At 37.9% G+C, this 20,614-nt stretch overlaps 1 protein-coding gene across 2 annotated transcripts; it reads right to left on the reverse strand.

Annotated features, from left to right (window-relative positions):
- Positions 1-6,540: 6,540 nt before the first annotated feature.
- LOC147852148 (uncharacterized) lies at positions 6,541-19,038 on the reverse strand. 2 transcript variants are annotated; one of them, XM_087333990.1, is made up of 13 exons: positions 16,138-19,037; positions 12,109-12,198; positions 11,952-11,996; positions 11,781-11,835; positions 11,379-11,422; positions 10,262-10,672; positions 9,939-10,186; positions 9,550-9,694; positions 9,415-9,456; positions 9,085-9,256; positions 8,766-8,961; positions 7,800-8,454; positions 6,541-7,427 (listed from the first exon to the last, which is right to left on the reverse strand). In XM_087333990.1, exons 1-13 carry the CDS (start codon positions 18,907-18,909, stop codon positions 7,134-7,136), a joined length of 5,169 nt encoding a protein of 1,722 aa, XP_087190116.1. In that variant the 5' UTR covers positions 18,910-19,037; the 3' UTR covers positions 6,541-7,133. The 2 variants fall into 2 exon arrangements, with proteins under 2 accessions (XP_087190116.1, XP_087190117.1); XM_087333991.1 differs by lacking the exons at positions 6,541-7,427; positions 7,800-8,454 and adding an exon at positions 8,533-8,680 and having other exon boundaries at positions 16,138-19,038.
- Between the last annotated feature and the right edge of the window lie 1,576 nt (positions 19,039-20,614).

The following is a 20,614-nucleotide window of genomic DNA, read 5'->3' on the forward strand; positions in this document are numbered from 1 at the left end:
CCTTCCCATATTTCACTATATCGCCTTTGTAGCGTGATGGTCTCACCGCTCATGTTTACTACACGTGTGAAACCTCTCTTCTTCTTCATCATCATCATCATCTTCTTCTTCTCCTGGTGATGGTAGTTGTTGTCATGGTTGTCAGATCTGCAAATAGGTGAAATACATGAATATATGAATCTTAACTTATAATCGAAATAAGAGTCTTGCTTTTCCATTTCATACGGTGCCATGTCTCAGGTAGCTTTAACTCAGAATCAAGGGTTTTAATCTCAGGAAGGCTTCTCCAAAATACCTAAAAAAGTCTGCATATGTTGAGATGATGTGCGTGTGTGGCCTTCTTTTATTGTGGAGTTCTCTACTATACTTGGCTAAGTCAAGTCTTAGAGAAAAGTTGAAGAAGCTTCTCCTTGTAAATAAAGAAAAGTTGAAGAAGCTTCTCCCCTTTTTGACAATTTGTGTTAAATATGTATATATAATAAATAGCCTGAGGTTCCACAATTTGTCTTAAATTACTGTTATTTCCCGGATGCTGCCAAATTACTGTTATTTCCACAAATGCCCCCTGAAAAGAAAGAAAGATGGGGATGGAATTGACTACATAATTGAGTGAGGAAACGAGATGAAACTGACAACATGAGTGTGCTTAAATATAGCACATATAAGTACACTCAAGGGTATTTAAGGAAATAGCAAAACATTAGGGGCAGTTCGGTAGAGATCAAGAGGAAGCTCAAGGGGTGCTTTAGGGTTTGAAGTTTGAACCATTGCAATTGAGGGCGATGGGCAATTGGTCATTTCGTGTTCTACTACCACAGATCAGGTTGGAAGTATCCAACCGGAAGAAATAGCCCTTCAGTTGAGGTCTCCCAATTCGGAAATAGTTGCTCCCTCAAGGAGAGCACAATACAAATGAAAGTTGTTGGTTGCATCTTGGGGTGGGGCCATTGTTCGGCCTCCATGGTAGAATCATTCGCGTAGGTCCTAAGAGACGATAGCTCACCTTGGGTCAAACGATAGCAATTAGAGTCCACTTATTCCTAGCATGTGATCCATGTCCGTGCATAGGTAACTTAAGTGTAGGGATAAGATTTTTACCAACTGTTTGCTAATGGATTTTGTCCCATTCTCTACAAACCTCCCTTAGAGGTAGTTTCATTGCTTGCTGAACAATCTTAATCAACTTTCTCATTTCATTGAGTCATATAAAGTGATGAGCCCACAAATCTTCTTTTGTTTTCACTTGGATTGTCCATTCTTTCTACCCGATTTGTGGCAAAGAAGATGTTGACTAAACAAAAGAGATAAGTTTTTTATTTTGTAGTTAGTGATTCGGACAAACGAGAGTAGGTTAAAATAATCAATCCTTTTGGTAATATATTGGATTAACAACGTGTACAAGACTGTTAATCCTAGGGCCGGACAACAGCCTAACACAGGGTGTCCACTTAAGACACTTCACCAAAGGGTGTTACGGTAATTCCATGGCTACTGCATGAAGATAGAAACGAATCTCTCGTTTCATGAGGGGACGAACTCAACCCCGACAGTAATCTCTTCAGATCTTTTCGCCCGTGGATTCAGTACCAAAAAAGAACTATCCATCTCTAACATAAAAAAAATTTAGGTAGGCGTGATGGATACACGGTGGGGGTGGCTTTCTATTACTGGCGGAGGAGAACAGGTTTCGGAGAATGCTCAGAAGGCATGGGAAAGCCTTCACGTTCTCGCCGGAGGAGATTGGGTGCGTGGACCCGACGACCATCGAACCGATGGTGATCTTCATGGTACCGCATGTACCGTGGAATCTCAAATCGATTCCGGTGCCGAGAGTTACGGCAAGGTGACTTACGGCACAACGCTTAATTAGACCTTAATGGATTACTTAGCCAAACATCATTAACACGCGTAAGGTATAACAATAAGTACATAACGGTAATCAACACTGAAAGATTAAGGCAATAAGTTCTATTAATTATCTGTTGTCGATTACATTGTAACCGGGCCTTTATATAGGTCTCCGGTGTGAAGTACAAAATGGTGCCAACCAACACCTTTTCGGGATCGGTCCGGATCCGAATCGGCATACTGATTCCGGTCCATCCGTCCACATCTTCTCAAATATTAAAATATATTAAGACTAATAATTACAACAGTTCCCGAATAACTATTCCTTTCACACTCTAGTCTGGACCTCCTTAAGCCTTCTTGCCGGCCGGGTAACAAAGACATGGAATGGGGCTACAAGTGGTTAAAAAACTCAAGGATAAATTTATGTCTCTAACAAATTGGTGTAAAGTTAGAGACAAATTCATTGGATTGATCATCAAAGCTTTTTTGAAAGAAACATCATAGGATTCAAGAGAAAATGTAAAAGGGAAAGAGAAACAAATGAAAATTAATCCTCATGAGGGATTATAGGTTCTGTACAACATATCATGATATCTATATATATTGATGACAACATGCATTGCACAATGAATATAAATATGTGTAGCCCATGGTCTTAGGCTCTCTCAACACTAGAAGATATATTGCATTAGAAATTCTCCATGTTTTCCTTATCTTCTCGTCTTTCCTTTCTAAAAATTTGTCAAACCCTTTGCATCCTACCCCCCAAAATTTTATTTTGTCGATCCCCTCCAAAAAGTTAGTCTCCTTTGCTATTCAAGGATTCAAAATCACAATATACAACACTGAAACACTAAACAACATGGATGTGTAGAGGGCGGGCGTACCTACTAGAAAGTTCACTACCAATGACTAGACCCAACGAAAATTTATTTACATATTCGATATCATTATTTTCTATTAATTTCACCATTTTGAATGAAAAATATAAAATTTTATGTTGGGTGTTTGGTCTAGTGGTATGATTCCCGTTTCGGGTGCGGCGAGAGGTCGTGAGCTCGATTCTCGCACCACCTCAAATTATGTGTCTTTCTTCCGGAGGCTATACTTGTTCTAAAAGGACATCATCTATTAAATCAAAACATCATTGGCATTCGCCTTATTTATTGCTAATGCGTTTTCAAGGGTGACCCATTTGAGTACCCATTAACTCAAATGAGTGAATATGATGACCAACCTAATTGCCCTATTTTATAGTGGGCAAGCCCTTGTAGGTTTAACTCCATTATAAGCTAATAGAGAATAAAAGTAGGAGTTGTTGAGCAATGTCCATGATACATAGACTCCTGAGTCCTAGTTGGAGTTGAAGGTCGCCTATTTTTTCGCTTGTCAAAAACTTGTGCTACATAAAAATGCCAACAATAATGTTATGAAGCATTGTTTGATCTCAAACATTATGAAGAGTTTCACACAAGACATTGATATTTATCGGAAAGTACTATTTTGTTGCAATAATGTTCACCTTGGTATTGTTTATGCACTCCCCCTCATGCGCAATTAATCATGTGAATGTAGGCTAGGTGGATGTAGGGCAAGTGCATTTGAAAACTGTCTGATCTTGTTTGCCTCAAGAGAGTGGTTCATGATAAGATCCCACATTCCATTTGTCATAGCCATATTGGCTCTCCCAATCTATTAACTCTACTAATTGAGTGTTGCAAGGTGCTTCTATGATGCTTTCTAGCTTGAGAATGACAATAACTTCATCATGAAGACATCGTATCCCACCATGTAATCATTATACCATGTAGCGGGTGACTAGACTATTCTCTTGAATAGAGCACTATATTCACTTAGTTGCTCCTATCGACAGTTGCATCGTCCTCGATTGTCATGACTATGCTCAATTTCGAGAGTATCACGATCTTGTTTCATCAACCACAAACCTCAACTTACAAAAATCTTGTGGATTGACATAATTGTGCTCCTTATGTTCAAGAAGTAGTTCACACACTTGGTTGTGACCTTCATCTATACCCCATTTGGGGACACTCACGTACTTGGAGACACACATACTTAATGCATCCAAAACCTTTGCAATGTGGCATATCTAGCTTCCTCCCACAAATAATAGTGATGGTGTGCAATCTCATCATGGATTACCATGATAAACTACTGATTAATTGTATGTAACTCCCATTTGTTGGAGATATGTTGTAAATTCATCCATTGCCATTTGATGTGCTTGAATCCATGAACCACACATCATCAACCTTTCTAGTGCTCATCAACATGGAGTTTCCCTTGTGATTTATTGCAAACATGTCACCATTTGATGTGCTTGAATCCATGAACCACACATCATCAACCTTGTTAGTGCTTGTCAACATGGAGTTTCCCTTGTGATTTATTTCAAACATGTCACCATTTGATGTGATTGAATCCATGAACCACACATTATCAACCTTGCTAGTGCTCATCAACATGGAGTTTCCTTTCTGATTTATTGCAAACATGTCACCATTTGACGTGCTTGAATCCATGAACCAACTTCATCAACCTTGCTAGTGCTCGTCCACATGGAGTTTCCCTTGTGAATTATTGCAAACATGTCGCCACATGATGTGCTTGAATCCATGAACCACATATCATCAACCTTGCTAGTGTTCATCAACATGGAGCTTGTCAACATGTTGCCATTAATCATTATGACTACGGATGGTGGCATAATTAGTAAGTTACCAACCATTGGTGGCATCAATTTTCTTCTTATGATAATCCAAGCTTGCCGCAATATCAATAATCCGGTTTGTTTTGAGGATTTTCTCCAACATCAAAACTCCCCTTTTTTGGGGGTTTCCTCATCCTTCCACTAACATGATATTCTTCTACCAACAACATGGATTGTGGCCGACAAACAATGCGATTGGTTTTTCTCAAGTAAGAATTGCAAGCCTCAAAGGACCAAACCATTAATTAACCCCACAAAAGCATATTTCAACCATATTTTCATCTTTAACATGCATGCCAATGGAGCAAGAACATTACACAAGTATTTCATTTTAAGGGTGTCATTAATGGATAGTTAAACTCTTGACAAAGTTGAAGCTTTTGTACAGCCGTATTGGCAACAAAATTATTTGAGGTCATCCCATGCCTCCTTCAGTATCTTCACGTCCCTCATTGCCCATTGTGAGGCAATATGTTAGGTCAATGGCTTCTTGTTACCATCCTAGATACTTGATGCCAATAATGTCGAGCATATTTAGGAGATCACCTTCAATGCATCTCTAATAGCCTTGTATTGAGCTCTTGTATTTGCATATGCAAAATTGTTACTGTATTCAAGCTTCTAGAGCTACCCATTTGTGGATTCATCTCATTGATGGCAATTTCTTTTTCTCTTCTTGTTGTCTTCTTCCTTTCTTCGCAACATATGAAAGTATGCTCTTTCAACCACAATTTGACAATTCCTAGAGTCTATACGTGTAAAGCAATTATTCTCCAACTATGGGATCAAACATAAGACACCAAGAAGCAAATGACCTATAACTATCGCATCTTCACACATCGATACCATGTAAAGATATTGAACTCAAGATTAACTTCTTGCACAATACTTCCCCAAAACTACTGGGAAGTGCATTGGTACAATACTTCCCCAAAACTACTTGAAACTAGATATTTACTTCTGGATGATATGGGGTTACAAAATTTCTCAACAAACGTGGATAATTGTTTGGGAGTCAAGAAATATTAAGGCAAGTTTATAAAGATTTTGAATGGAAAATATGCAAAAGAGTGGAATATGGAACACAATCATCGCTTTATCCTTTATCACATCATGGGTATTGTTCAATTGAAGAAACTTGAAGAAGCTTTATCTTGTTTGTCCAAGCACCTATAGATGGTTTGTATAGATTAAAATTTAAGAACAATTTGCATTTACATCATAGTCATTGGACCTCCTAATTAATGGTTCCTTTTCTATTCTTAGTCCAAACTAGCATATATTAAGTAGCCTAGGTATTTGAAGCACTTACTTACAAGACTGGCCCAGTTAACCAAAGCCTCGGTAAATCAAAATTACTAGTTGCCATCAAATAGCCAAGAAGGCATTTGCACCATCTCTTTCCTTTCATAACATCAACAGCAAAGAACCTGATCTAGTGATCATTCTCTAACATCGACAAAGTATAGATTCTTTACGCCACCTACAATCAAGGCCAATATATTATCACAATATCCATTTACACTACCTTTGCTAGATTATACTTAAATTTTGGAGAAAGTACATTTGTGCTCACACATGTTGGTGGTGTTTATCCACCTTTCTTTTACATCAAACGTAGCACAAGTTAATTTCAGCCAATGCTTGTTCCTTACTGAAGTTTTTCCACGCTGGTTCCTTACCAATTATGAGCTTTTTGATGAAACAGACAACCTTTGTTACTACATACTTCTACAAAAGTCAATACTATGCCAATTTCATTCCAATATCATCTTTACACATTACAATTCACTGTAGATTCTCCATTTCAGAAACAGAATGGAATACACTTTCCTTTCAATTTCAACCTGCACTCAACACAAGCAATGATATTGGCTATGTCGAGGACAAGTTATGAAATTAAGTTTTCAGCTCTATTAGCACATCCTTTCAGTGAGATAAAAATAGAGCACATCACGTTAGGGATACAAAATCTGCATTGGTATTTGTTTGATGGAGCTCACTGACCATCAAGCTAGCGCATCATGTTATTCAGGAACTTGCTGGCCATCAGAGCTAGCATAAAATGTACTTTCCTTTTTTAACCTTAGCATTGAGAGAGAAACTCCGACATGGAGATGTGTTTTTTGAGGAAAATGATCTATTATGCCAACAATTAGAGCTAAATTTCAAAAAAAATAAGAATAACCTAAAATTGGACTATCACTTTCCAACTTTAGGAGGGAAATTTACACTACAAGAACTGGAGTTTGGCATTTCTATCATCATTGTAATATAATTCACAGCACAAACCCAACTTTTAGGCTTTGCTTTTTTGGCTATAGTTTCTGAAATCTTTTTGGTCACTCATTCTATTGACTATTTTTGCAGCTCATTGACTTCTGGCATTGTTTTTTTCTTTTTACCATCACAAACTATGGTAACATACATGTACATCTTCGTTTCAAATTTGATTACTTTTTCTTGACCATTCCACAAAGGATGAAAACTTTTGACATACATTCAATTTTTCACTTCACCCTGGACATAATACCTCATGTAAAACAAAACATCATAAATTTAAGGAGTCTTCATCTTCAGGAGGTAAGCTGAAAAGCAATCGGAAAGCTGGTAAGATCTCTGGGACTACTGGCAAATCTGCAAGGTTCACTGTCATCATATCAAAAGCAATAGACGTTGTATTATTGTGGCTAGTATCAAAGACAGGGACCGCTGGATATCGCTGGCTAAAATGTGTTAGAAAAATGCGATACACTCCAGCAGCTACACCTACTTCAATGGCTTCCTTTGTGATACTATGGTTCTTTTTAATTGCTTCAGGAAGCATTCCATCATCGAATGTGGCCTGAAGAATGAAAAACAACAAAACCACGAGAACAATAAGGATCCGAAACAGATTTTGCTAGATTTTGAGTACAGTAATAAACCATAAGTTGGAGCTTCCAAGAGGATAATATGATTATCAAGCTTCACTTTAAAAAGAAGTGGAGTATCTCGGGCAAATGACCAAAATACCAAAAAAAACAGTAACACTTAATAGATTCTTAAAGGAGCAAATCATACAGAAGTTAATCAGATAACCAATTACCTTCATTAAACAACAAATTAATTAGTAGTTTATTGGTGAGTATTATTGTATAACGAACTCCTATCTTAAATATAGACATTTATTCTCAAACTCCACACAAGTATCTTGTTCGCAAAATGCTGATATTACCTCATGAATTAGAATAGTTGCTCCACGTGCAGCTTCAATGACGGCTCTACATGGCCTTGTATCACCAGAGAAAACAAACTTCCAACCTCTTTCCATTGAGCTTCCATTGAGCTTTCTTCCATGAGCTTGAATTACAACAGCAAATGCATTGGGACAATGTACAACAGGAATACTAAAAAGATCCTTCAACCCAAGAGAGTTTAGAGCACTCCTCAATTTTTGTCTCCCTTCTCTATCAACACCTTGTTGAATATGAAAGCCTGGATACATCCAATAGTGTTGCATTTGACTTTGCCTATTACCGTTCTCTGTAGGCACAGAGATCAAACCCCCCTTTTTTTCGAGTGAAATATTCCCGCCTTGTTCAGCATATTTGTCATTATCCTTAGAAAACTCCTCAACATCAAATGTGGTCTGGCTACAATCCAGAAAGTCCATAAGAAGGTCTTCTATTGCACCATATGCATCCAGAAACACCCTTAGCTGCTTGGGTCCAATGACAAGAAGGCGTTCGCATGGAACACGGGCGTCTTCTAGAAGTTTCCTTCGCACAGAAAGGACTCTGACAAGGCCTGTGAAATGATCAGCATGCATATGTGAAATCCATATGAGTTTCAAGCCCATCAGCACTTCATCTGCACCTTCCAAACCATACCTGTTCACACATGCAGCTCTTATTCAAGCATGAAACTATGTGTAAGCTATTAAATAAGGAGAAAAACTCCAAAATACCCGAGTTTTTCTTTATTTCCCTCAATGCCTCTAGATTTTCGTTATTTCCTGGAATTCCCTTAGTCAACCATCGGACGAGATATTATATAGTGAATTCATCCTTTAGACCTTGATTATGTGTGCTAACTGAGCCATTATATTGTTAAATGCTGCATTTCGGGAAATAAAGAGAAATTCAGGGTATTTCAGAGTTCCTTCATTCCAGAAAGAAGTTTATGCATCACCACTGCATACCGTCTTTTAAGTTGTGCATAAGTTCCTTCTCCACAGTCCAATAGGATCCCTCCATGCTTAAATAAGTGGACATATATACTAGTGACATTACGATGTCTTGAAGGTTGAGATGAACCTGTGCCTAAAAATATAAACTCCATTTCTTCTCGGGATACACCTTTCAAACACGGTGGGAGTTTTTGGGAGACCCTGTAACCTGCCAGTTGAAATTTGCAGAAAAGCTTTTAGCCCTCTGTTTCCGTCTTTCAAAGCCTGAGATTTCTTTGTGTTCCGATTAGTTAGCATTTAAGTAACTGATATCATGACTTTTACCTCTCACCTTCATTTTGTGAAAAATCTGATGAAGAGTTTAGACGAGACCAGTTTTCAAATGCCCTCATAGAAATTTCTCGTGCTTTAATTGCTTCCATAGTTTGAGATATATTGGAGTCAAAAATACTTGGCACGTCAGAATCATCTAGTCCAAGATTTGCAAGTGGACGAAAGCGAAACTGTGCCATGAAATAAGAACAAATACATTCATAAGCTACCAGATGAGGGAACAGCAATAGAAAGATTTTTAAAGCATAAGATTACCTGAATGTTACATGCATTATACATACATTGGTTATTTCATATTTAGTTTAAAAGCTTAGTTTTTTGTGCCCACCTTTAACAGGTTATCTGCAACACACATTTTTTTATTTCCCTCCTGCAACAGAAAATGACACTAAATGATCAGGCTAATCCAAAAACTGCGTTTAAAAACAGGCTACAGTGAACTTCTGGTTTATATGAAAATTACCTGCTGTTTTATGCCATCAACCAAGTTCTCATATTGTGGGATCTTGGATTCAGGTGATACCATAGGAAACAACTGTGGACAAACAAAATTCAATTTTGATAGGGTCGCAGCACTACACCTCAGCGTAGGCTTTCCAGGAGCAATTCTGCACCCACAGAGAAGAACTGACTTTAACATTAATTCATAAGTGATTAGCATTCTTGTCTCATCAATACTATTATCTGTCCACTCTTCTGCATTATGTTCAGATGCAATACCTTTTCATTAAAATGAACTTCCTACCCAATAAAATATTGTTGACTCATTTCCCAGTCCCAATTATAATCATTAAACATTCCTTACAATTTTCTGTCCACATGCATAAATATGATAAGTTTCGAGTCACTCACAGTTGTTGGTAAGCCATTATGTGGTGAGTATCTTTAAAATTTTCCATCCAATTCTGATATTCTTTCAAACTTGTAACAGATATGGGAGTTATATGCACCATACAATTTACAACCTTTCCAGAATCTGAAAAATATGATTGAAGGCCTTTAGAAGATACAAGAGATGGAAGGTATGACAAAGAGGGACAGTCAACAAGAATCATGATAGGGCCAGGACTCGAAGGGCCCAATACATCATCTGGATGCACCTAAAATATAAAAAAATACAAATCTTTCAGAAGAAGTTCCATCATCCGCTACCACAAACAAAAGAAGATTCTTACCATTGTGATTCCATCATCCGCTACCACAGATTCACCTTTTTGAAGTTTTCCATACTTGTATCCAGGTTTCAAACCTTTTGCCAAAGCCTTCGCAGGATCAAATTTCCCTTTGACTTCTGACAATTCACAGATGTAAACCGTAGATGGACAATCATATCTACAATTACTTGTTTGTTCACATTCAGGAAAAAGATTTGATGCTTTATCAGTGGAAGACTGATCTTCATGGTACAGTAAAACAGCAGATATCTTGATCAGTTCATCTTCCATTAGAAAGATAGGAGATGAACAATCGAATACAGAAGGATCTTCCGGGCCAAAACAGTGTGCATGTTCCAGCCAACCAGATGGTACAAAGGTACGCAAAGCTTTTCCAAGATTTTGCAAATTGGCTGGTCCCCACGTTTGAGCCTGTTAACATCCATCAGAAATATTGTGAACATGAAGAAATTTGGTGTTCAAACACTTTTTCTATGTTTTCAAAAAAATATACCCTTTTCTAGGAATCGGCAACGGTTGGGTTTTGGCCTAACCGATTTAGCATTGTCCAAGCCAAACTGGTTAAGCCTTAACTGGTTTAGAAGAGTTCAAACCTGAACCAAAACAAACCCTAAACCGGTTAAGACTTAACCTATTTGGGCTAAACCAGTTAAGCCCAAACCAGTTACTGATGTTTCTAGTTTAGAGAGAGAGAGACGGAAATAAAGGTACCATTCCAAGAAGCAAAATACTCTCTCTCTCTCTCTCTCTCTCTCTCTCTCTCTCTCTCTCTCTCTCTCTCTCTCTCTCTCTCTCTCTCTCTCTCATTGGTAAAGTTCTTGAACATCGAGAGTCGCTACTCACTTTCACATGTATCACTTAAAATGTAATATTTTTGGTCTCATAGGTCATATTTGACCTCCGAAGACGATAATAGAATCTATCTATCTATCTACCTATCTATCTCTCATTCAAGAACATACATTAATAGATGATAGATAGTCCCACATCCAGAACCTACTTATATCATTGCAATGAAGATCATTCAAATCTGTGTGAAGAATTAAATCATATTAAGAAAATAAATGATGGGTTTCAACATAGAGTAACATTACTTTTGACCCAAGAAAAAGCTTACCGCCATTCCAGATTCACCCAATTCAGCCAAGGTAAAAATAAGTCCTAAGAAACAAAGAATCAGATAAGTTATCTTGAATTTTTGTTAACTTGAGTTTTTTTTAATTTTTTAATTTTTTAACGAATGAAAGAAATTTCCAAAGGTTTTTCACAAGGATATTCCTATATATCAATTTTATCTTAATGAAAATCTTCATATTTTGAACTCAAATATTTATCTAATTATTCTCTGCTTTTTAAACAGCTGTCTCGATTTAGAAATGAATTAACAAGTTACAGACCAATAAATGCATGCATAATGATGAAGTTCAAAAACAAAAAATCGCTGCTATCCAAAATTTCCTCGTTGATATAGCAAAATGAACAATGCAGTGTAACCAATACTTCTTTAAACTATTCATACCTGGTAGGCCACCAGTTGTTTCTGAGCATACCCTCGTCAAAAATACATGGTCAATCTGCAATAAAATATTATGAGAGTCATCAGACCAACTTCAATGCTGAAAACAGTTACACCACCTAATAAATTCAACCAAGAGAGGAATATTGACATGGACTACAAGGTCAAGCATGCCTTTGACGGCTTGAATCTGTGTTCCATACAAAATCGCAGTAACCCCTGTCAACGTCAGAAAAAACAAAATCATTTACATGCCAGTTCAGCAAAAACATAATACTTATTGTACAGAATTTCTATAGAAAAGGAGCAGCTTTATTACACAGTTGTGTACCTCTCCAACATTGAAGATGAATCGTCGGCGATCAAAAAACAGAAACACTGTTGGCACCGTGTCTCCGGTGTCAAATCCAGTACCATAAATCTGATAGGAACAGTACCAGTAAAGTTAGCTAATAAACAAAATTGAAGAAAACTATTTGCACACCAAATGTCGGATAAAACCCTTTATTCTGTTATAAAAGTCTTTGCCCCACAAAACAAACATTCATTTTTTCAAAACTGGAATTTTCCACTTGTTCTAACAATAGAACTTTCTTGATATGAATGCCAAAAAAAAGAATTCCATGGTTCTAGACTCTAGTTAGAGATATTCAACTACTCTGTCCATAACATGTATGCAATAGCATCTCAATCTTTGCATTTATCCCTAAACCCAACATATTGAGAATCATACAAATATATTGAAAAAAACCAAAAAGTAGGCAGACAAAAGACAAAATAATGGGATATCTTGTTTCAAACAAGGATAAGCGTTTAAGGATGTTCCTGTTCCATACTGATCCATCCTAATGTGCAAACACTAAGTTCAGCCTCCACCACATGTTCCCCTCCTCATCCCTGTGACCATAGTATGAACCATACGTGCATTCTCATTCGAGTATGGTAAACACCCTCAAACTATGGTAAATACCATACTTTTGTATTCATTATTTATTATAAGGTAAAACAATTTTTAAGGTAAGAAAGTTAAGGTAAAATGTGTAAAAAAAAACATATAAGAATGTTGTGATAACATACGCATTCGTATGAAATAGAATGTTTGCCAATGCATTCGAGTATATTACGTACTATGCCTATGACAATGAAAGATGAGCTATGGCCGAATTATTTACTACTATAAGCATACTTCATTTTCATCTCCCAAATGGGCTATGACAATCAACAAACAAAGAGCAATCGTCGAAGATTCGTTTGGCAGTGGATCACACATATCTATGATTTGAGGTGAAGGATAGATGTAGAACGGATGAATGTGCCAAGAACTCGACTGGCCTGGCTAAACACCAATTTAACTGGGAGACAATTGACGTGTATAGCGGTGAAATATGCAATGGTAGCTAAATTTGGATCCTTTCTGCTAGGGGTGTGAAAGTCATTGCATAAAGCAACCACAAATCCTTGCCCTGTACATCTGACAATGCACCCAGAACAAATAGAGCCACATAGAATAGTTGGTATGATGAGGAGTGTCATGATACAAGGAGACACTTCCAATGTGAAGTAACTAAGGGGATTTGTACACAAACAAACAAGAGCAACCTTCCAACACCCAGTGAGGAAAAAAAAGACAACATTTTTGGCTAAATTTGGAGTGCATCAGTATGACTTGTTCCTAGGATAAGAAAGTAAAAAAGCATGGAAAATGTTCAATGAGAAGTAACCTATCACACAACTGACCTTGGTAATCGGCAAGCATTCAGTTTGAACCAAACCGAATCGCAAAACCATGCCTTAACGGTTTTTTAACAGTTCCTTTTGGTTTGGTTCAGGTTCCAGTTTTTGTAAATAGTTTGGTTTTAGTTCAGATCGGTTTGGGGGGGGGGTCAACAGTTCGGTTCAGTTGGATTTGATTCTTTATTGGCTTAAAGTTTCCAGTTTGATGGTTTAGCATTGACACTTGATTATTTTTTTATATATTTTCTTGACTATTTTTTTGAACAACCTTTTCCATTTTAAGCCTAATTTTGACATTTTGGGCTTAACGGTTTTCAAACAGTTCCTTTTGGTTTGGTTCAGGTTCCAGTTTTTGTAAATAGTTTGGTTTTAGTTCAGTTGTTTGGGGGGTCAACGGTTCGGTTCAGTTGGATTTGATTCTTTGTCGGCTTAAAGTTTCCAGTTTGATGGTTTAGCATTGACACTTGATTATTTTCTTAAATATTTTCTTGAACAACCTTTTCCATTTTAAGCCTAATTTTGACATTCTAGGAAAAATCTTTAAATTTTAAAATTAAATCTTGAAATTTTTAACTTTGATCTAACTTGAAAACCGAAACCGAACCGTGAAATTGCAGTTTTAACGGTTAACAGTTTGAACATCTCTAAAACCGTTCGGTCTGAGCTTGGATTTTTTGTAACAGTTTGGTGGTTCAGTTTAAGTTTCAATTAATGTAAACGGTTTAAGTTTGTCACTCTTGAACCGAACCGAACAGTTGCCGATTGTTACCTATGAGCTGGACAGAATACACCATTGTACCAATCTTCAAGAGCAGAGATCCCATAATGCCAGGAAATTATAGGACAATCATGGTTGCCCATTATTTGGCCAAAATATGCCAACATTCAGCTGGGCAGGCAAGCTTTCAAATTTAGTTTACCCTTTAACCCCTTATCATGGACTGCAGATCCCATAAAAAGAGGAGTTAATGCTGCTTTGTGGGTTTCTAAAAAGAATTCAACATGGTACCATGTGTTTAGCTCATGAAGTGGCTCGAAACCGTTGCTATCTCCATTCTTTGGCAATGGGGAATCTATGCATTGTATGAATCCATGTCCGGAAAAGTGGGATCTCCAATCGGTTGTTGGAATCTGTGAAATCAAGGATACTCACTATCACCCCCTCTTCAGTTTCTTTATGAGTTATCGTATTCAATATAGAGATTACATGGTTTGAGAACATGCTTAGCAGCGAGACATTATGCTAATATCTAACTCTGTGAAGGAACTACAAAGACATCTAAACGCTTTAAAATCATTTTGTACATGCAAAGGTTTGTCTGTAAACCTTGATAAAACTAAAGTGATGGTGTTTAACACCACTCATGCATGGTAACAACGTCAGAACAGAAATCTTCTTGAGAGGAGTAACACTCACAGGGACTCATTGTTGCTGTCTGCACATGCATCTATACTTTTCCAAATTGTAACATGTTAAGTTTATTTTTAAGCAACCCCTCTAGACAAAAGAAGAGAATGTTATACCAAGTTTCTCATAAAAAAACTGGCAGTCCATGCAAAATGTGCTCACATACAGGCTTCCCATGATCTCACAAATACCAGTCACGCAGGACTTTAGACTCTAGAAGCTCCATGCACAGATATTTCAAAAAATGAGGAACACAGGGGAATTTTTCCCTCTTTAGTAGGTTTTTTCCCCCTGTCCATAAAAACTCTGATAACCCTAAAGTGGTGAAGTTTCTGGGGATTCAAAATAAGAACCCAACATCAATCTCAATGATTGCCCCCATGATAAGGAGCCCTTGATGCTCTTGAAAGACAATGTGCACATATACAGTTCCGAGAGCCACAAACTAAATTGTAACTATTTCATACACTTGTGACACTGCATCTTCTCTATGGAGTAGAAACCTAGGGACTGAGTCTTCACAGTGTACATAACTAGAAAGATTTGGTGAGACCTTCAATCTCAATTATTGCTCACATGATAAGGAGCAAAGCATCTGTACCCCATGATACAATCCAGAAAGAAATGGGAGCAGCCACCATAATCATCAATGCATTATTCAATCAATGACTAGTATTCAAGAGCTTTGGGAGATCCGTAAATGAAGGTACTCAAGGTTAGCACATATGTTAACAAAACAACTTACTAAACATGGAGATAATCAGAATTTCATCAAGATATACTTCACCTTCTATGCATACCAAATAGACAGGGATATGTCAATGTGTAAAATAAATCTTGCAAAATTAAGGTCTCCTATTGGTTCAAATGGATGTAGCATAACTGGAACTGAATCTTCCTAGGTTTAACTTTGTACATGCTTTAGAGATGTGAGAGAACTACCATTCACGTGAATTTCTCCTCATTGATCAAGAGAATGAAATGTAATGCTCATATATGTGCATAATTAAAAGAAAGATTTATCCCTCAAGTATGTACACAAGTATGGAATATTAAAACACCATAAGAGAACGTGATTCCAAAGAGAATCAAAACAAAATCATGCATCTGCATGATGTCTACATTTGGAAAAAAGAAGCCATTTCATCAGTAACTATAGCGATCAAATTTTCAGTAGAAAGAAAAGAACACATTATCCAAGCTATGAAACAAAGATACCTGCATATAGGAGATTGTGCTGGCTTGATTCGCAAGGACGTTGCGAACAGAAAATTGTTTACGTTCTTTTCTATCCATGCCACGAGCTCTGTGTGTATTTAAAAGATACGAACCTCCCTGTGAGTATCTCTCTGATCCTTGGAAGCTTTCCATCTCTCTGGATTTATTCCTCCACATAGTTGAGTTCTGGTTTCCAAACTTCTCATTGCTTCTACCAGTGATTTTCACAGCTCGATTGTCATTCCCATAACTATACTGCTTCACTTTATTCCGATTATCATTGACCCGACCGTTCTTGAATAGAGATTTTCCATCCATTCTTGACTTCAAATGTTCTTGTCTCTCCAGAGTGTCCCTTTCATTCTTTCCTCTAGCTGATTGGTTTTCAAATTTCTCCCTCCTTAAGGGTATTGAATCTTTCATATTTATATACTTGGTCAGATCATTTGGAAGGTCAGATCTTCTATTTGTTTTATAAAACCTCCGGCCAATGTTCTGCTCATTTTCTCCCAGGTTCAATGGCATTGACATATCCTTCATACGAGTACCTTTGAAATGATCCTCTTTCATTGTATTTTCATTTCCTTTAGTATTTTGTTCTGCATTTTTACTTTGAGAATTCATTGCCTCATTGGGTTGAACTTCCTCATTTAAATGTTGCATGTCATTCACATCCTCTTTTTTAGGCTCTCTTTCCAAAGGTTGGTTGCATTTGAAACTACCAAATATTGATGTTGGCTTGGTTGAGTTCTTGGTATCTGACGATTTTCTATTGGTTCTGTCATCAGTCGCCATATAGTTTCTGTCTGAAAACATGAAATCATCTAGTTCAAAGAGATTTGGAAGTAGATTTTTCTCTTCCAATGGTGCTTGTAAAGAAATTACTGATGAAATATTTGGCACTATCCTGAGAGAGGTATCTGTTTCTCCTTTGTTTGAACTAGTCAAATTAATTTTCTTTTCGATGTCGAGCAAGGAACCATTTTCCTTCATCAGAGATAACTTTCCAAGTATTTTTTCACCATAAACTTTGGTGTTTTCACCACGTATTCCACCTTGCTTCCCCTCGATGCTTGTTGGGGTTATAAGATGATCTTCCAAAGATGTGATACTTTGCATCTTCTTTCTCTCTTCTCTTTTCTTTGGTGAGGTGTCTTCCTCTTTAACTGATGAGATAATGTTACCACCTATATTCAAATCATCTGCAAAAGATGATATGCTAGATTCTGCCAAGATATTATAATCCGTTTCCTTCTTATTTGGTAATGTCTTCGACAACATCAATGGCGGTATCGACAGATTTCCCGCTGAATTACCATCTCCCTGTATGTTTTTTTCTGCCAATGCACCAGACGATGCAACCTTGTTGCTATGCTTTAGAAAACCTTCACCTTGATTTTTTCTAGCCACTTTCTTTGGAGATAATGGTGCTTCATTCAAAACAGACGAGGTAATCTTACCATCCGAAGTTAAATGAACTTCAGAAGGTGAGGTAACCTCTGATAACAAGGTACCATTTTTCTTCTTTCTTGAAACCCTCCCAGGAGATGCCGGTGATATCAATACTTCTTCTAAAATTGCAGATGAGGAAATCTCAGGATCTTTCATTAGATTTTCTTCAGAAGAAACGTCATCTGCTTTCCTTCTTCTGCTTCTTCTCGTTAGAGATGTGGACACTGATGCTGATGATGTTTCTTCAAGTGTAAAGGGGGGAAGTTCCTTTTTATCGTCAGAAGATACAGAAACTTGTGATATTGTACTATCTTTCTTCTTGCTGTTTACTCTCTTAGTTGAGGATATGCCATCTGAGGTCAACATTGTCTCTGATGAATGATCTTCGAATGATGACAAGGATTGTGATGTTAAGCTTTCATCTTTCTTCCTTTTCCTGGTGACTTTCTTTGGCACTGAAGCTGATGAAGTTTCATCTATGGTAGAAGAAAGCTCAGTCGAAGAAGATGTAAGAGGAGGAGGAAGGGAACTTTCTTTCTTCTTCCTGGTGATCTTTTTTGGTAAAAATGCAGACAATAATTGCGATGATGCTTCTTCTGAGGTAGAATCAAGCCCAGTCTCTGCAGGAAGGTTTTCTTTTTCCTTAGGTGACACCCTTCTGGTAACTTTTCTTGGAGACATTGCAGGCAATAATGTGACACCTGAAGCTTCCAATGAGGCAGAAGAAAGCTCCACCTGAGCAGAAAGGGTTTCGCTCTTTTTAGATGAATTTCTTCTGGTAGCTTTTCTTGGCAATTTTGCAGAAAATAAAGTTGGTAATGACGATGATGATGACGATGTTTCTTCCGAGCCTTGAAGAAGATTAATATGAGAAGGAGAAGGAGAAGGAGAAGATGAACCGCTTTCCTTCATGTCAGAAGAATCTTTCTGCGCTGTATGAGGAGGCGGAAAACAAACAGAACCAGCAGCATTTAAGGAGCCATTTCCTTCCTGTGATGCAGATAATCTATGGGCAAAACGTCTACTTCTGAATTCTTTCGAGGATGAAGAAGAAGAGGGAAGAGTGGCTGTAAAGAGCTTCGCTCTTCTGGTTCGGAAAGAAGAAGAAGAAAGACGCGGTAAGAAGCAAGAAGAATTACTCAAACCTGTAAAATACAACATGGTCGAGGTTGCGGTGGAAGAACAGGTGTACTTTGAGGAGAAGGACAGTATGGCTGCATTACATGTTGAGGAAGAAGAAGAAGAAGAAGGAGAAGAAGGCAAGCAGGAACGCAAGTGGACGCCGTAGCTACTGCAGCTCCTTCCCATCATGGACGCCATAGCCAACCAAATCCCTGACCTTCACGAGGAAGAAGAAGAAGAAGAAGAAGGAAGAGGAAGAGAGCTCTCAGGTCATCGCAACGGAGGAATGGAGGAAGGAAAGGGAGCTATATACGTGCAGGCCATGGAACGAAAGAACGAAGAGGAGGAAGGAAGGAAGGAAGGAAGGAAGGAAGGAAGAGCCATAGCCATATCCATAGCGATGGCCATGGCCATCGCCGTCTTCTTCTTCTTCTTCTTCTTCTTCTTCTTCTGCAGGTTTACATATCACTTAATTATGGTCCGAAGATAACCAGTGATTTTTCCTTTATTTACAAAACTGCCCCTATCTTTTTCCAATTTCCCCAGATACCCCTACATTTTTGCTATTTCCCCAAATGCCCCTGACCACCCCCTTTCCAACCTTTTCTTCCTCTATCATCAAATCCATATTTCACCCATCGGCATCGGCTTTCTCCTCACAAACTGTTGTAGGCATAGATGATAGCCTTACAAATCAATTCTATTCTATAACTAATTTTAATGGGTTGCAGATCAATTCTATAGCCTTACACATCAATTATCGGCATTTAAATTATGGATAGGATTGTCGAGAAACCAATCATCCCAAGAACTAAAGACAAACCAACAATGACTTCTTCCTCTTCCTCTTCTTTTCTTTTCTTTTTTTTTCCAAAAAAACTCTTTCCATTAGTTATAAAATTTTACAAATGAGATTATTATGTACAAATCCCTGTAGGGACACAATAGTTCCATCTTATGTGGATACCCACTAACTCAAGAAAGGGAGAGGACGACCATTGTTGGATGAAGGCTATTCGTTTCTTTCAACTCCATTGGAGCCGCCCTTGAGGCCATCATATTGGCTCTTTAGAGTGGCTACAATTTCACTCCATATCTCTTGCAGTAACATTGTTGGATGCACGGGTTGGTTGGAGAAGATCCGTCTACACCGTTGTTTCCATAGAATCCAAAGAGTTATTGGGTTGACCAATTCCACCACAACTTGAGATTTGTCATTAAGAGGAATTTAGTGGACATTGCCGATGGTGGAGAAAAAAACCTCTTGTGCTTTTATCACCAAAGTCATCCCCTCCTCCTGATGCTCGTATATGCCAACTGGGGTTTGCCATGATAGCCAACATATATATTCCCCACTTGATTGAGCCCTCTTGCACATGGCATAATTGTAACAAGCGGCCAACCCCCCACCATATTCAATGGGACGTTGGGCAATCCCACAAAGTGTGTCGTATTGATTCTACTACATTTGGACACTCTACACAATTAGGAGAGCTAAGGTTCCCACGTTGCCATGCTCCCACCGGTAGTGACTTATGTATTAATAGCCATTGGAACGTGGTAATTCGTCTCGCGTGTTGTTGTTTCCAAATTTTCTGCCAAAACTTGGTGATAATTGTGTGAGGAACTTGATATGTGTGCCAGACCTATGCAGCAGCCAGCTCTTGGGCAGTTTGAGCAACTAGAATGTGGCGACCCAATCTAGTTGTGAACTAGAAGAAAGGGATGGGTTTGCTTCCTTGCCCCGTGTAAGGATCATGCCATGTCCATTGCAAAGGGTCCCAACTGACATTACGTAGCCATGTGTTTTCATGAGTACATATGTGCCAATCGGGTTGTACTTTGATTGGAACAGGATCTACAATCCATTTATGACCAATATACGTGAGTACTCGAATTGCGT

Source organism: Azolla caroliniana, unplaced genomic scaffold, assembly GCF_043228905.1.
Source record: "Azolla caroliniana isolate FFs.n. ecotype wild unplaced genomic scaffold, voAzoCaro1.0.p SCAF_18, whole genome shotgun sequence".
NCBI classification, from domain to species: domain Eukaryota; kingdom Viridiplantae; phylum Streptophyta; class Polypodiopsida; order Salviniales; family Salviniaceae; genus Azolla; species Azolla caroliniana.

What these genes read in the sequence shown, in the direction of transcription:
- LOC147852148 (XM_087333990.1), bottom strand. Translation starts at nt 18,909, where the DNA reads ATGGCGTCCATGATGGGAAGGAGCTGCAGTAGCTACGGCGTCCACTTG. An exon ending in TCATCTTCAATGTTGGAGAG is followed by an intron (nt 11,997 to 12,108) that starts GTACACAACTGT and finishes TGACGTTGACAG; the next exon opens with GGGTTACTGCGATTTTGTAT. An exon ending in TTGATGGCATAAAACAGCAG is followed by an intron (nt 9,457 to 9,549) that starts GTAATTTTCATA and finishes TTTCTGTTGCAG; the next exon opens with GAGGGAAATAAAAAAATGTG.